This window comes from Dysidea avara, chromosome 13, assembly GCF_963678975.1.
Source record: "Dysidea avara chromosome 13, odDysAvar1.4, whole genome shotgun sequence".
In the NCBI taxonomy this organism is placed as follows: Eukaryota; Metazoa; Porifera; class Demospongiae; order Dictyoceratida; family Dysideidae; genus Dysidea; species Dysidea avara.
This window is the reverse complement of record NC_089284.1, coordinates 8866617-8881398: the sequence shown is the minus strand read 5'-3', so window position 1 is coordinate 8881398 and position 14782 is coordinate 8866617. Positions and strand designations below refer to the sequence as shown.

The 14782-nt window shown below is 35.0% G+C and overlaps 3 protein-coding genes across 4 annotated transcripts in view; all 3 read left to right on the top strand.

The window, feature by feature from the left end:
- The window catches only part of LOC136243563 (uncharacterized), an 8662-nt gene extending 1492 nt beyond the window's left edge, over window positions 1-7170 (top strand). The window contains exons 3-8 of one of the 2 annotated variants that reach the window (XM_066035080.1): window positions 1386-1552; window positions 3573-3650; window positions 4349-4527; window positions 6117-6315; window positions 6857-6967; window positions 7033-7170. In XM_066035080.1, the coding sequence (XP_065891152.1) occupies window positions 1386-1552; window positions 3573-3650; window positions 4349-4527; window positions 6117-6315; window positions 6857-6885 (652 nt within the window). In that variant the 3' untranslated portion in view covers window positions 6886-6967; window positions 7033-7170. The remainder of the gene's footprint in view (window positions 1-1385; window positions 1553-3572; window positions 3651-4348; window positions 4528-6116; window positions 6316-6856; window positions 6968-7032) is intronic. The other variant, XM_066035081.1, reaches the window with a different exon arrangement.
- LOC136243471 (uncharacterized) lies at window positions 6888-10590 on the top strand. The gene is made up of 10 exons (XM_066034975.1): window positions 6888-6903; window positions 7033-7268; window positions 7314-7492; window positions 7587-7680; window positions 7732-7877; window positions 9214-9403; window positions 9459-9573; window positions 9632-9723; window positions 10265-10387; window positions 10457-10590. The coding sequence occupies exons 1-9, from the start codon at window positions 6888-6890 to the stop codon at window positions 10334-10336; spliced, it is 1140 nt and encodes a 379-aa protein (XP_065891047.1). The 3' UTR covers window positions 10337-10387; window positions 10457-10590.
- Window positions 10463-14782, top strand: LOC136243562 (uncharacterized). The gene is made up of 6 exons (XM_066035079.1): window positions 10463-10591; window positions 11193-11429; window positions 12091-12258; window positions 13490-13654; window positions 13788-13843; window positions 14149-14782. The coding sequence occupies exons 2-6, from the start codon at window positions 11258-11260 to the stop codon at window positions 14425-14427; spliced, it is 840 nt and encodes a 279-aa protein (XP_065891151.1). The 5' UTR covers window positions 10463-10591; window positions 11193-11257; the 3' UTR covers window positions 14428-14782.

The following is a 14782-nucleotide window of genomic DNA, read 5'->3' as shown; positions in this document are numbered from 1 at the left end:
TCTAATTTTATTATTGCTAATATCAGTCATGTGCACACATATTTTAATGCTGAAAAAGCTGGTTCAGGAACGTCTCTTGCAGCTCAACCAATGCAATGATATGTAAATATTTAGCTAAGAAGGCTGTGGCTATAACCCACATAGTAACAATTAGCTTGTTTTTGTTGTGCTTTAGAACATTTCTTTAATAGGGAATAACAGAAAGAACTTCCCGCCCGCATCTAAATCCCGTATTTTGTGGATGAGAAACAAGTAATCAAGTTTACTTGGCTTAAGCTAAACATCATGCATACTATTTGTGACCCGCTGAGTGAAAACCCAATTTGTTAGCATAATTTTGTTACTAGAATTAGAATAAATTGGGTAAAACATAAATAATTTTATGTAGGTTTTAATTGCTTCAATAAACAGTAAAGCAATAACAGAATTGTTATAACTGATATGCCATTGGATTTACCTTTCCGTGGCTAGTAAGAAAATCTTTGTTTTGTTTCTGTACTATAAAGCAAACATGAGTTATTGAAGTTTGTTTATGTATGTTATTGTAAAAATATAACTTGTGTGTCCCTGTTTTTAAGGTTGAACAGCCTTCAACTTCAAAAACATGGAATGATATACAGTACAAGCTGTAGTCATAACACTGTACCTTGGTGAATTTCCTAGTTCATGATGAGCGCAATGAGACAAATCGCAATTCCGTAGCTCATTTCCTTCATGAGTTATGAGGCGCCTGTAATTTTTTTCTCCATAGTCACTGTACAAATCAATTATTTTGCTTTTCCAGCTTTCTATTGCTATAACTCCAAAAGCATTTACCAGACAAATCACAGCACATTAGTTTTCAACCCTAGATAACAAAGAATCAATTAAAATGAAGTTTTAGAAATGTGCAAACAAGTCGGCTCAGCGGGTCAAGTTTAGATGTAGACATGTCAGTGTTGTGTTTGTAGGGTGATAAGTAATTGTTGATATGTAGCTATTACTTCTGTGCATGGTAGCTGGTATACAAAAGTTTGTAACAGTGTATACTGGTTATGTCATTGCTTGATGTGGCAATGTGTAGATTTATTGTAGCTTACACAAGTTGTTTGAAGATCAAGTTTCAGGGACTATTATTATTTTTGTTAAATTTATAATTCCTATTAAGCTTGGTTTTCAATAGGTCAGCTAGTGATTTGTAAAAATCATGTATACATTTTGGCGTCTGCTGCATATGGTACCACTACTTGTTAAGTTGGACACAGTGGTATAGTCAAATTTATTGCAGCTTATATGTCAAGATACTATTGAAAGTATACTTTATTGTGACATGTTCATTGGTTGAACTAGATAAACTTATTTGCATAATCACATTTAAATGTTTTGAATTTTGGTTTTTGCTCTAGAGACCTTGATTTACAGCTGGAAAGCTCTAGCAAGAAAAAAACACCAAGTCGACCACCCAAACAGTCATATGGAAGGCAGTACACATACTGTGGTGGGTCTATGTTGAGGAAAACACATAATGTTTGTCGTCGCAAGACTTTCAGTTGTCCCAGCAATAATAGTGACGGTGAGATAACAATAATACACCATTTACACCCAGGAGTGCATTAAATCCTATGCATTTGCATGCATCTATCAAGCAGTACGGTAGTACTGTGTAAGTAAGATATCCCCCAAAAGTGGCACATGCCCACAAAAAGTGCTGTCAAAAACCAACTTAGAAATATCATGCACGATGAAAATCACATTTACGGAAAAGTCTTAGTGCATCTAGCATCAAATCAAGTGTTAAAAGCAAGTAAACAATTACAGGAAGCCGAATACTGAATTTTAAAAAATACTAAAATTGTCTGCCTGCCAGCCTACCTAAACAGGGTCACAAGGCTAGAGGCCTAACAAAACAGCGTACTGCCATCATTTCTTTCTAGAATAAAAACTCAAGGCTGGCATGTGCCTTTTCTGATTCCGACAATCTGCACTTTGCTTTTCTTTTCATCTTTAATTACACAGTCATCTTGTTCTTCTTCAAGCAAGGAAACCATACCAATGTGCTAATTTTCCATATTGACACCTTCTTAGTGGAGTGTATTTAGAAGTCACAAACTGTTTTAAGCGTTTAGCCACTACTGGTACAGTAAGAAGTGGTGCTGTGCTGATCAACCTATCAGACCGAGATTATGATTATTATTTTTCTAAGTTGCCATGCCCACTGCAAATTCCACCACGTTTTAAAACAATCACAGTTAGCACAGCCTCCCATTCCTTCAAAGCATGGCGAGCATTCACTTGCACTGTAAAAGCAATAAATGGCTATCTGGATTACAACATACCTATGTGGGAAAATCACTACTTTAGTGGTAAACAAATGGTGGTAATATGCCAAAGTAGGGATTTTCCCACATAGGTATGTTGTAATAGCTTTCATCATTCATATAATTATCTTGTTTCACTGCTTTTTATCGCAGGAATCCTACTTCACTTTTCAAATTTATACAATATTCAACTAGTATATCTAGTGTAGGCATGCTACATTGTAAATAATGTATTATTCTGTAGTTGTAGATGTGTTGGGAAATTAATTGCAAGTATAGAATAGTTGAATTATATTTCTTATAAATACTGACCATGTTCTTAGTTCGCTCTAACTTATTTGTCTTGTACATGTGTTAGTTTAGTCCATAAAACAATATATAAAATATTTGTTTTAAGGTTATATGCTTCTAGCAATGATATGTGTGCAGCATAGCAGCACTATATATGTTAGATTTGTTAGTAGCAGAAGTGTGCAATGTAGCACTATATAATGTGCATCAGCGTTGAAACTGGCTCACTATAACTGCTGACTCGGATGATCCACTGACCTGGATTGTATGCAATCCCAATCATAATTCATGCAGAAACACTCAATAGTAGGCTTGACTCCTTGTAAATTTTGCACTGATAAGCATATGCATGGATTTCCATATGTTATAATCATACAACAGTCAGTTAGTGGGCATGGCTCAATTAATGTAAATGGAGCTGAATTTGTGCATACTTACAGAGTGCATTGGACATACTGATAAGTGAGTGTGTGGCTTCATGTATGTTTACATATAGTTCCACAAAATTCCTGTAAAAGGGCGAGGCTCACTAAAGAAGCTAAGATGCAAAGTACGATGTGTTCCTACACTTCCATATTAATTTGTGTCACATGTGATCTCAAACCTGGATATTTAATAAACCAGGTCTGACCCAGATGACTCAGATAAAATGTGACCAGTGTGAGCCAACCCAGTTTCAACACTGATGTGCACTTGTCAATTGTTAGTGTACTTCTTCATTTTATTTCTCACCAATTGCTGGGCATAGCATAAAATTAACACTGACTCTAACAACACCGCAGTATGATGTGGTTTGACTTGACCTAGTAGTCAAATAGTCGTTCCTAGTGTACATGTATTCTGTACATGCAGCATTATAATACAGCACAGACACTACTAAAAAAACAAAATACTGTACAGCATTATCTTAGCAGCATTACAGATACTGCTATATGCTCGTATAATATATGTACCATCTGTATGGTTTTATGTACATATGTGTAGCAGTGATACCAACCCATGCACAGCAAAGCAATTCTGAAGATCATGAGACATACCAACATGAAGATGGAGCTGTACAAGGTACAATACTATTTTGTTTTGTGTTCCATGATTAATTTTGTGTATGCATTTTTTCTACTGTCACCTTTCCTTTTATCATTTATTATCAGAAATTGCACAATGTATAGCTTGTAGGCTCAATAAATAATGAACTGTTTTGTAGGTGCAGCCTTTCATGAAATTATGCAAATAAAAATTTGGTTGTATTAATTGAGCGTTCAGCAAGCTTACAATGTGGATGGTGTGGTTTGTGGTCACTAAGTGTAGATACTATAGACATTTGGAGTTGTGGTTCTGTGGTATATCACTCTTGATAGGTAATATTTAGAGGAATTCTGTATTCTGTCTGTTTAGTTGGCTAACTATTGATCAAGGTTTTTAATTTGTTGTGTCATGTGAATAATAGCAAGTATAGTAATTTCACAAAGTGGTAAGCAAGTTTAGCTGAATGGTTTTTAACTGTACGTTATGGAAATACAGTACAGCACAGTTCCTTTTTGACCTTGCCCATGCAATGGTCTTGTTTTGTACCACTATAATACAGTCAGGCTTTCTTACATGAGATTGGTACATGTGCTATTCATTGCATTGGATTCTATGAAATGTCACTTTGTGAGATTTTCTTGTTTGTGTGATATGGAAACATGCGTAGCTTTATTGCAAAGGTGCATGTTGATATAGTCCAAGAGTCCTTTTCACCATAATGTGCAATACTGCAGATAATGAAGGATTGAGTCAACTATATGATGACATTTTGCAAGAGCTGAGGTCAGGACAGTCATCAGCCAGAGTATCAGATTGGCATCAACGTATGGAGAGAAGGGAAGATAGTTGGAAGATAATTAGGCAACAGATATTCGAGCACGTATTGGTGAATGAAGCCATTTCTGTTATCAATGTGAGTCTAAAGAATTAAATAGGATAAATCTACCTGTATTTGAGTACACGTACAACGTAACTTATTATTCAGAGCTTGTATAAGACTCAGATAAATGTGTTTAATGCGTCTGGTTTACAAATTTATATATTCATATTTTACGCATGCAGTCAGTCGACTAAGTAGCAAAAAAAAACGCTGGGAGATTGTGCTTGAACAAAGCTATGTTGTATAAGAGATTTGAAATTGCTCAGACATCAAACATAAAAAAAACTGTGAAGCATTGTTGAAATTAATGTGATATGCATTTTTGTCTGAGTAAATTTTCTAAGTAAAATTAAAGTATGATAAGACAAGGATTAGTACGTATGTCCGACCAAAATGAAACATACTCAGACGACCACTAAGTTTGGTTTGAAATAAAATGTCAGATATCTGCATGAGCATTGTTTTAAGCACTATGCAGTATGTACATAAATTATGAGTCTATCAGACATAGTTCAGCTAGCATTGATAGTGTGTGGTTGACAAAACAATCAGGCACAGATTTTTATTAGTGTTTCAATTATATTATTAGTGCAACAATTTATCTAGAGCACAGTAAGCTTAACCGTTTAAGTATACTTACTGTAATGCAGAAACTCTTGAATAACTTAAATGCTTATAAGGGTAAACTAGGGATGAGACGATACAAGATTCAAAAGTATTTGATACATATATCACGATACAATGATACATTGCGATATCACAATGCAATGATTACATGTCAAATTTTCTTAACTGAAAGACACACAAAATATGGCAATGCTAACATGGCTGTAAAGTGGCACCTGCATTTCAAAAATTCAAAATTTTATGCCAACATGGCTACTGTATGTGTCGATACACTCAATATATTGTGATATACAATATATCAATATACAATCGATTACAGAATTATTGAAAAATTATGCGATACCGTGAGATTTCCATAAGTCCCCTAGTAAGTTAATGTTGCTATGGATTTAACAGAAATTGAACCACAGTTATTCTTTTCTTCAGTCCAGCTGCTCCGGCGTCTCTACAAATAGGTTTGTAGCCCATGGAATGTTTACGGAATTTACAATAATTCTGCAATCAACTATAATAAAATTTGTATCAACATGTGTATCACTCTCTTGCATATTGTGATACAGCAATATATTAATATGTCATCCCATCTCTATGGTAAATTGAATAAAAGGTTTATTCATGATGGTAAAAGTGGACTATAATTAAAAGATTTCCAATGCATCAAGGAGCAAATGTGTTAACAACAACAACAAGTACTTACAGTACTGTAGGTTTCAAGGAAGAAAATCCATCCCTTCTGCAGGACGCTAAGCATGGCGCCTGATCAGACATTCATGATTGGGTGGCCCCTTTTGCCCTTTTCTGTTTTACCTTAGTATCAAGGTATTTGTATTGTCTGTTCCTAAGGTTGCAGCACAATTATTGTTGTCAGACCTTCAGTACTGGCCACTTTAAAATGTTAATATTAAGTTATACATACAACCATTTCCAGATATGCATTTTATTTATTTTTAATGAAACCTACTCCTACAATAGTTACTTGATATGTTCTCTATTAGGAATGTGCATTATGTGGAAGAGAAGCTTTTATTCGATGTCACCATTGCACACCATCAGTGCTGATCTGTACTCTATGTGACGAGAATATACATAATAACTTACCACTTCATGATAGGGAAGCATGGACAGGAAGATGCTTTATTCCCATGTCACCAACAACTGCCATCGATCCACAATCACTGCAACTCAAGCCCATCAGTAAGATGTTACATTTACAAATTTTCGTGACTACATGTTGCCAAAAAATGTGGCATTTTCTTATGACAGGAAATGTTGACTAATTGAAGGTTAATGTTGATGAAAATCAAGGTTCTAAATTAAATGACGGTTTTTTAGGGTTCTTATCAAAGTTTGGTGATTATACATTTAACCAATTAGTCAAATTGGTTGAGTCACAATCACCTGTTTTAAGGTTGCTGGTTTGTAATTTTTTTTTCAAATTTAGTAGGGTAATTTGACTTCCTTTGATAATGATAGTTTGTTCTAACCACAACCATTTTTACGCTAACAAAATGACAATATCACTGCCACGAGATGTCTATATCAGGAATCTGCAGGCTAACAAGTTTCATACCTTAGGCTTGTCTGTATTCAAGCCACACAGACCTGCAAGAGCCTTGGAAAGACTCTTGAGCATGTGAATCATGCTATTAGCTTGGAATTTCTGCATGTGCCTTACATCTCTATTCATTTGTATCATGTATGGCAGCTGTATGTATCAAATGTTATACATGCGTAGGACGATTCTGGCCCTTGAAGCTACCTTAGAGATGTCCAAACTGCAAGGCAGAGCAAAGTTTATGCCATAAAGCTACCGGTGTGGAGAAGCGTGTGCTAGTTACCAGTGAAGGTAATGATATGCATGCACTTTTAGCTTCTATTATCAATGTGCATGATGTGTAATATTTGGAATAGGAAGATTTGATCTTGACGACTGCAAAGCTGAATGTCTGAACTGTAAATTCGCATACGGTGATTCTCTGTGTGACGTGATAGGTTCTGGATTCTGGCCAAGCAGCGCTTGTTCCTTTAATTATTTGTTTTCTTGCCAGCTGCTAAAACTATTTGACTATGTGCAGAAATTTGTACCAGGAACAACTGTGAATGGATTTCTTAGTGCACTAGAGGAAGTATCAGCCCACAATGGAAGGGTAATATGGAGTGTTTTACTGTTGCAATTTACATGTGGTTTGTAGATTTCCACCATCAATCAATCTGCTTTTATTAAAGCGTTTGAAGAGTACCGTTACTGCATGATGGAATTACTCCAGTTGGGTAGGCATCCTATTTTAGACTGTCCAGCTTGCTATGGAAACCAACACTCCATTCATGTTGATGGAAACAGAAAGCTCTACAGGTTTACCAAGGTACCAAGGTAAGCACGTGTGCTTGTTGTACTCTTTGATATAAGCAGCATATAATATCTTGTTTATCAAAAACCTCTTCATAATGTATGATTTGGCATTTAGAGGGGTGAGGAGCTCGTATTATGAAGGAACGTTTATTGTAAAGAATACCGAAGTTGATAGTCACCTGAAGGATGTTGGATACCATTCAGACAATGTAAATATTCATTCATCTTAATAAATCTATGCAATTTATGTGCATGTTTAGGTAACAGGTATATGCGGTAGAAGTCGTTTTAAAGCAGCAAAGGCATCTTCAAAAACGATGAAAACACTGGATGAGACTGGACTGGTTGTTGCAGGATGTCGCCATGTAATAGCACAGAAGGCTGTTAACATGTTCAAGGGTGAATTGTAAGAGAATCCTATTCCCATATTTGCAAGCATATATGTACAGTACCTACTACACACATGTAGTATACATTATACATGTACCTGTAGCATAACTGCATAATATATATACATGTGACCGGATTTGCGAAAGGGGGTCTTCCACACACATCCAATTTCCTGACTTCGACAATTCATATCTTCAGATGGGAAAGAGCTATTGACTTGCAATTTGGTCAGAAGTGAGCACCAACATAGCTGAATAAATGGTAAAAATTTCAGAATGTTATGCTACTTGATCACAAAGTTATGGTCTCCCAAAGTTACAGAATTGGATGTGTGTGGAAGACCCCTTTTCGCAAATCCGGTCACATATACTGCTGACTATAGACCTATTGACTAGAATAGAACAACCCTTTGATAGAGGCTTTTTCCCTTGTATTTGTCAATTTTTTTAGGTTTTGTTATTACTATAAACCTGTCTAAATAGGCCACAGTATGATACGGTCACTTGTCTAAACTGATCATTGTAGAAATCCCCCAATCATTTTTTACAAAGTGACCTGTCTAATATGGCCACCTGTTTCATATAAGGTCTGAAAACTTTGGCTCCATACTGACTACAATATACCAATACTGACTACAGTATATCGGTTTCACTGTACTAACATTGTGGAAGTTATTAACACCCCATCAAAGGAAATAATAGAACCAGAGGTTAGAGGTTATACTTGTACAACAAAATGCATCCTCTAAATGTTTTTCAGTTCTCATATTTTTGATAGAACTTTCCACCAGCTCATTTATTAAGCCTTTTTGATTAGCTTGTAGATTTGTACTGCCGTTAACATGAAGAACAATGTACTAAGTGATCCTAGAACACATCCATTTACTTGGATTTTTAGAGGTGTGTTGCAAATATTATCCATTTGCTGCATAGTTATGTGTTGACAACACACAAGATAAATGAAGTGTTACTGCAAACTCATAAAGTCCTTGACATTCTATTCTACCCATAAATCAACAACACCTTGGCATTGCAAGCAAAAACAAATATATATGCAATGACAAATGTAAGTGTATGATATGTGCAGTAAATATAAAATGATCCCTCGTATATAGTGTATATGAAGTTATACTCTTTTGAAGGCATCAGTTCTTTAATTGCACTGTGGCATACTCGAGCTTGATTACCTACCTACAATGCTGTTGTGATAGCAGTGCAAGGGAATTGTGTTCTTGCAAGGGAATTGTGTTCTTTAAAGGAAAGCATATGCATGATTCCTACTATATTATACTACTGTACTGTATGATATACTGTAATTATTGCATTATATAATACTTATTTCAATTCTTATAGGTTTGGATATACTCATTATTTACATATGAATGAGTTTGTATCCAGAGGAGTAAACTATTTCTTCCATGATGTCATTTGTCAGTACTGGCCATGGGCCTCTCGACAGAATTTTCCTTCCCCTGCAGGTGCTTTAGAGATAGTACCATGCCTTCCTGCAATGCACGCAAAAGCTCATTCGTGGCACTGCAGTGTATGTGGTCATTGTTTTTGTGTCGGTGTGTTTAATTGTTTACGCTACATATTAGGTTTTATGGGGAGGGCGTTGGCAGGATGAGTCAGGAGCTGGATCCGGAGAAGATATGGAATTGCTCTTCAGTTATCTTTCCAGATGGGGTTTGACTAAGTATATGCTAGCTTATCGTAAGCATGTTATTGTAACAATTATATGCTGCATAGCATCATAAGGGATTATTTTTAGGTAGGGAGGAATTTCTAACAGAAGCAGCTGTGTTTTGGAATGTGAGAAAAATTAGAACAATACCCAAAATGCTGAAGCAAAAATTAGTTAAGGTAATGATATTATTATAGTTTGCATGTGTATGCATATTAGTATCATGACAAGACTCTGATGTGTTATTGCACGTGTTAGAATAATTATTGTGCTGTACATTTTGCACATCATATTTTTATTGTGATGATCAATTATTGTACAAAATAGTTGTGGGAATGTTTTATCTAAGCTGTCACGGCATTTATGTATTCTTTTATCTATGAACATTAGTAACATACAGTATTAGTGTTTTAGACAACACTTGAAAATGCGTTAATATCTGCAAAGTATGTACTAAGTGAGAAACCGGTACACTTGTGAGGTAAGATGCACTACCACAAGCTCTGACTCGCTATTGCATTGCAGTAGCCCTTACATATTTACATAATATATCTACCCTACTTCAGTCAAGCTCTGGAACAATTTACCGCAGCACATTGTCAGCCTAGATGACTTATAAATTTGATCAGGAGCATACTGTAATATCTAGATCATAACTTTATAATCTTAATCATATGTGATGATAATATTAATTATTATATGTGTACAAATGCTCCACAGACTACAGAAAAGCTATTGAAACTAGAGAGCAAAAAACTAAATGAATTAGATTACGGACTGGGTGTACTTTAACAACTGATGAATTGGATTCTCTTAAACAGCAGATACAGCGTATTGCACGAAGTTAGTACACCAGTATAGTTGGTCACTGGTCAGCAGCTTAACATTTGTGCAAATGCCTGTGTGCTATAGATGAACTACATAGTGAAGAACAACATCTTACTGATGACAAAGAAAAGTACTTTTTGCTGTGGAATAATTCTGGAGTTGCTGCACAACTGAGGGAGTACAATGCTAGCAATACATCCATAGACAGTATTGTAACAGGTTTGTTGTAACCTACATGTGTACAATATCACCTGTGTATTTATGAATGTAGTGGAACCTCTCTATAACAAACTATGACCAAAATATAATGTAGAGGTTTTCCTCTTTAGAATTTAATCTGTGGGAACCAAAGTACTTTGTCTTTAATATACAGAGGTTTCCTTGATTTAGAGAGTTCTTTGCAAGAGGCTCCACCATACTGTAGCTACTAAATCAAGTGTATTTCTTATTGTAGAGTTCCCTTGTGACCTTCTACTGTAAGATATGCAAGCAGTCACATTCTGGAGTAGCTATACATACTCTCATGCATACATACAGATGCATGATTGAGTCTTAAAGGATGCATTATGTGTTGCCATTTTCATCATATTATACACTTAGTGTCAGGACCTGTACAGAAACTGACATTTACATTTACCACATTTGAGTATTATCGCTTTATACAAAATAATGTAGTGAGGAGTCCTCATAGTATGAATCACAACACACTTCACAAATGAGAAGTATACACTTGCTACAATGCAGGCAGTTGATTCACGTTGTATGTATATAGCTGCTATAACTTTTATTTGTTTGTTTATTTTTATTTTTTTAATTGTAGGTTGTGATAATCTGTACAAAGAAGTCAAAGAATTGGTTTCCAGGTCAGCTGAAAGTCTAGCCAAAATGCAGGCTTTAGAAGAGAAGCTTTGCATCACTAATGAAGAACAGAGGCAACAGTGTTTAAGGGATGGAAAGATTCTAGCTGTGAAAGGAAAGCTTGAGAAATTGCAATCTCAAATGGAGATGATTTTTTTAAGCATAAGGGAAAAGGCTAAAATTATCCAGAATGAAGCATGTAATTTTACATGTTAACTATGTGATGTTTTGTGCTTGCTATTTAAGTGTGTTTTGCATTCTTTGTTCATATTATACATATACATATGTATATGTACATCATCAATATCCTACGTACGTAACAATTGTGATTTGTAACATCGATGTATCTAACAAACTCAAACTCAATGTACCTTTATACTCCTCTCTAGTTTTTCCAACAAATTGGTATTTAGAAACTCAAAAAAGCATCTATTTCTTTATTTTCACCACCCAACATTTCCAACATTAAACGTTACTAATATTTCACGTATTAAAATTTAAAGGCATGCAGTTTGTATTTCCAGATTTCATGCTGATGTTTATTAACTTTTACATTGTAGTTTTGGGATGCTAGCTGCTAGGTCACTATGTGTAATCTAAGACGCATTTGTACTATATGAAGACAAGCTATTTGCAATCATAAATGCAGTGGTGTTGCCAAGGCAACAGTTAAAAGTAATGAAATGTTAGGGAGGGAGAGGGGGGCTCGATACTTGGGTTTTATTTCTGTAACAGTAAAATTGTTAGTTAAGTTTGATTACTGTCACACAAATCAGCTGACAGTATGTAAATGTGTTTGTCAGTATACTGTAAGTACTCATGTCATTGTTTTATAATGCTTATTTGATGTGCGTGTATAGCTTCAAGCAAGCAGCGATCAAGTTTTCGCCGCAGTATTTCAGCCGAAAAAGCCAAACTTGGTATATGTGTAACTAATTACAACCGCCTAGTGGAAATGGTAGAAGGTTTTGAGAAGACAAGTGTGGGTGATGTGATAGATGGAGATTTTCCTTGGTCTCTTTTAACAGGTATAAAAAGTGGAAGAGTGTAAGTAATATATTTAGGAGTATAATTGTGCTGCATGGCTTATACATTAAAGATCAGGTTATGGTAAATTATGTGTGCTATCCAAGAAGTACTTAATTGTTGCGAATACAGTTTGCATATGTAAACTACAAATAAGTATGTATCATGAGTTCACGCTATAAAAAATCTGTAAAATAAATATCACAATCCCTACTGTGAAGCTGACATTTATATATACTAGAGCACTTGAATTTCATTAATTTGCTTACAATGTAACAGTGTAAAGCTACACTATTTTTCAATTAAGTCAAGAGCTTTAAGAAAAAGGAACATTTCTGGATTTGTATGATTAATTGTATTTCTGGATACTATTTAACCATTAATTTAGTCTTAATTACGCCTTGTGATAACCGAATATGGTGACCAGTAGTAATACCTTCTGCTCATCTCATCGGGGATAACTATGTGGGGCATGCATTAACTTGTGATGACCAGTGTTGGAAGTAACACGTTACTTATGTAACGCGTTACGTAATATTATTACTTTTGTGGTAACTAAGTAATATAATGAAATACGTTATAAAAACAGGTAATATAACTCAAGTTACTTTACTTACTAATGTAACGCATTACCTAAGTAATATAGTTACTGTAACGAGTCTAATATTACGTAATATTACTACAAGTAACGAAGTTACTAATCTCGTTAGTAATCCACTGAGTAATGCCTAACCACAATGAAGTAATGAAGCCTACTGAATGAAGCTTATTCACCAGCTTCTTACTTATAACCAAGATTTGCACATTGCCCAACAACGAAATCATATCACGTGATAAGGTGGTAGTTGTACACATGACAGCTTAAGGCTGTGGACACAAAGTATAATATGTAATATTATTATAGTTACTTTATTTTTTGGGTAATATGTAACTGTAACTAAATAGTTCAGTTGTAAATAATATGTAACTAGTTACTTTTAAAAGTAACTGTCCCAACACTGGTGATGACAATAGATTGTGATTGTGTTTACTGTTTAGGATACACATGTAACGGTTGTATCTACAATGTGCTAAATGTTATCTATCAAAGTCTTTCTTTGTATGCTTTTTACACTAATTTTACTGCGATGTTAGTAATACGTGCACTCAGTCCACTTGACAAGTAAATTCACCAACATTTCTTCATTGTGTGTAATGAAATCATTACCTTACTGTACAAACTTTTCTTTACAGGAAAACTCCGCAGTGTTGAAATGCAGCACAAGCTAGAAGCAACAGAATTGCATAATGAAATGCAATGCAATCGTGAAGAGAAGGTGCTATTGGTTAATGAAATGAAAGCAGTTCTGCATTATTACCAAGATTGTGTAATTTCAACAATATCTAGAGAAATTTCAGGTCAGTGATATGAGCAGTAATGTGTCGTGTACATAGCATTGTACTTAAACAATTTTCATTGATGTGTATTTTGTCTTAATAGTTTGTTTTAGTACGTATGTTAAATTTATAATGGACTTGCATGTTTTTTTAGACATAGATTCTACACTATCATGTGCTACTGCTGCTGTTTATACTGCTGAAAACACTGTACGTATGCATTATATATAACAAGGGCATGTGTATTGCAATAATAATGACATATTGTAAATGATAAAGTATGGAGTGACTCAAGTTTGGCGAATTGGCAGATCAAAGAATTGGCAGATCAAAGGAAATTTTCCAAACTTTGATCACCAATTATCTAGCTTATACTGTCTAATATTTATGAATGCACTAAACTTTTATCTACCAACCTGCTTCATGTGCTAAATTTCCAAGCTTGAGTTTCACCAAACTTTCGTCATACATGCATACTATTATAATATATTTCTTTATGGCCTTGCCATACATAGATGCGGTATTCATCCCAATCTGTTGCCCTGGACTTTTTAAAAGGAAAGAAAGCATTTCTATTTAAAAGTTTGACCCAGGCTACAGATTATGTAACTTCAGCTACAGAAGTGTTCAATAGTGATACACATTCTGCTGATGATAACAATGATGATAACAATGATGATGGTGACAATGATGATGGTGACAATGAAGAGGATGAGTATTTCGAAGACGAAGATTTAGGAACTTTTGAAGTGGACATTGACTCTTACAACAGTAGTGCAAGCGATGACAGCTAGTAATAGTGATCAGTGATTGTCATTAATAATTACAAAGTAAAACAAAAATTAATCGAAACCAAATTATGACGCACCAAAATCACACCATATATCAATACATTAGCACTGAACTGCCACCTGTGCAACAGTCTTCTGCCAATGCTTTTGTCTCTTTATGCCGGCCTACCCCCTTAATTAAAGTACATTAGGAACAAAGAACTCACTTCAAATGTAGAGTCTCACCCAAAAGCCTTTGACTTGTATCCTTGCAGTTCAGCAGCTGTAAGTATTGGGATTTATTTAACCACAACCACTGCTGTTATAGTTTCTACCACATACATCTTGTGTGAGCCAAAGACCCACAGAAATAGAGTCA

Coding starts and splice junctions, on each gene's coding strand:
- LOC136243471 (XM_066034975.1), top strand. Junction 7,269..7,313: donor TATCAGCCCACAATGGAAGG/GTAATATGGAGT, acceptor TGTGGTTTGTAG/ATTTCCACCATCAATCAATC. Junction 7,878..9,213: donor AACATGTTCAAGGGTGAATT/GTAAGAGAATCC, acceptor CAATTCTTATAG/GTTTGGATATACTCATTATT.
- LOC136243562 (XM_066035079.1), top strand. CDS start 11,258: ATGCAGGCTTTAGAAGAGAAGCTTTGCATCACTAATGAAGAACAGAGG. Junction 11,430..12,090: donor AATTATCCAGAATGAAGCAT/GTAATTTTACAT, acceptor GTGCGTGTATAG/CTTCAAGCAAGCAGCGATCA. Junction 13,655..13,787: donor AATATCTAGAGAAATTTCAG/GTCAGTGATATG, acceptor ATGTTTTTTTAG/ACATAGATTCTACACTATCA.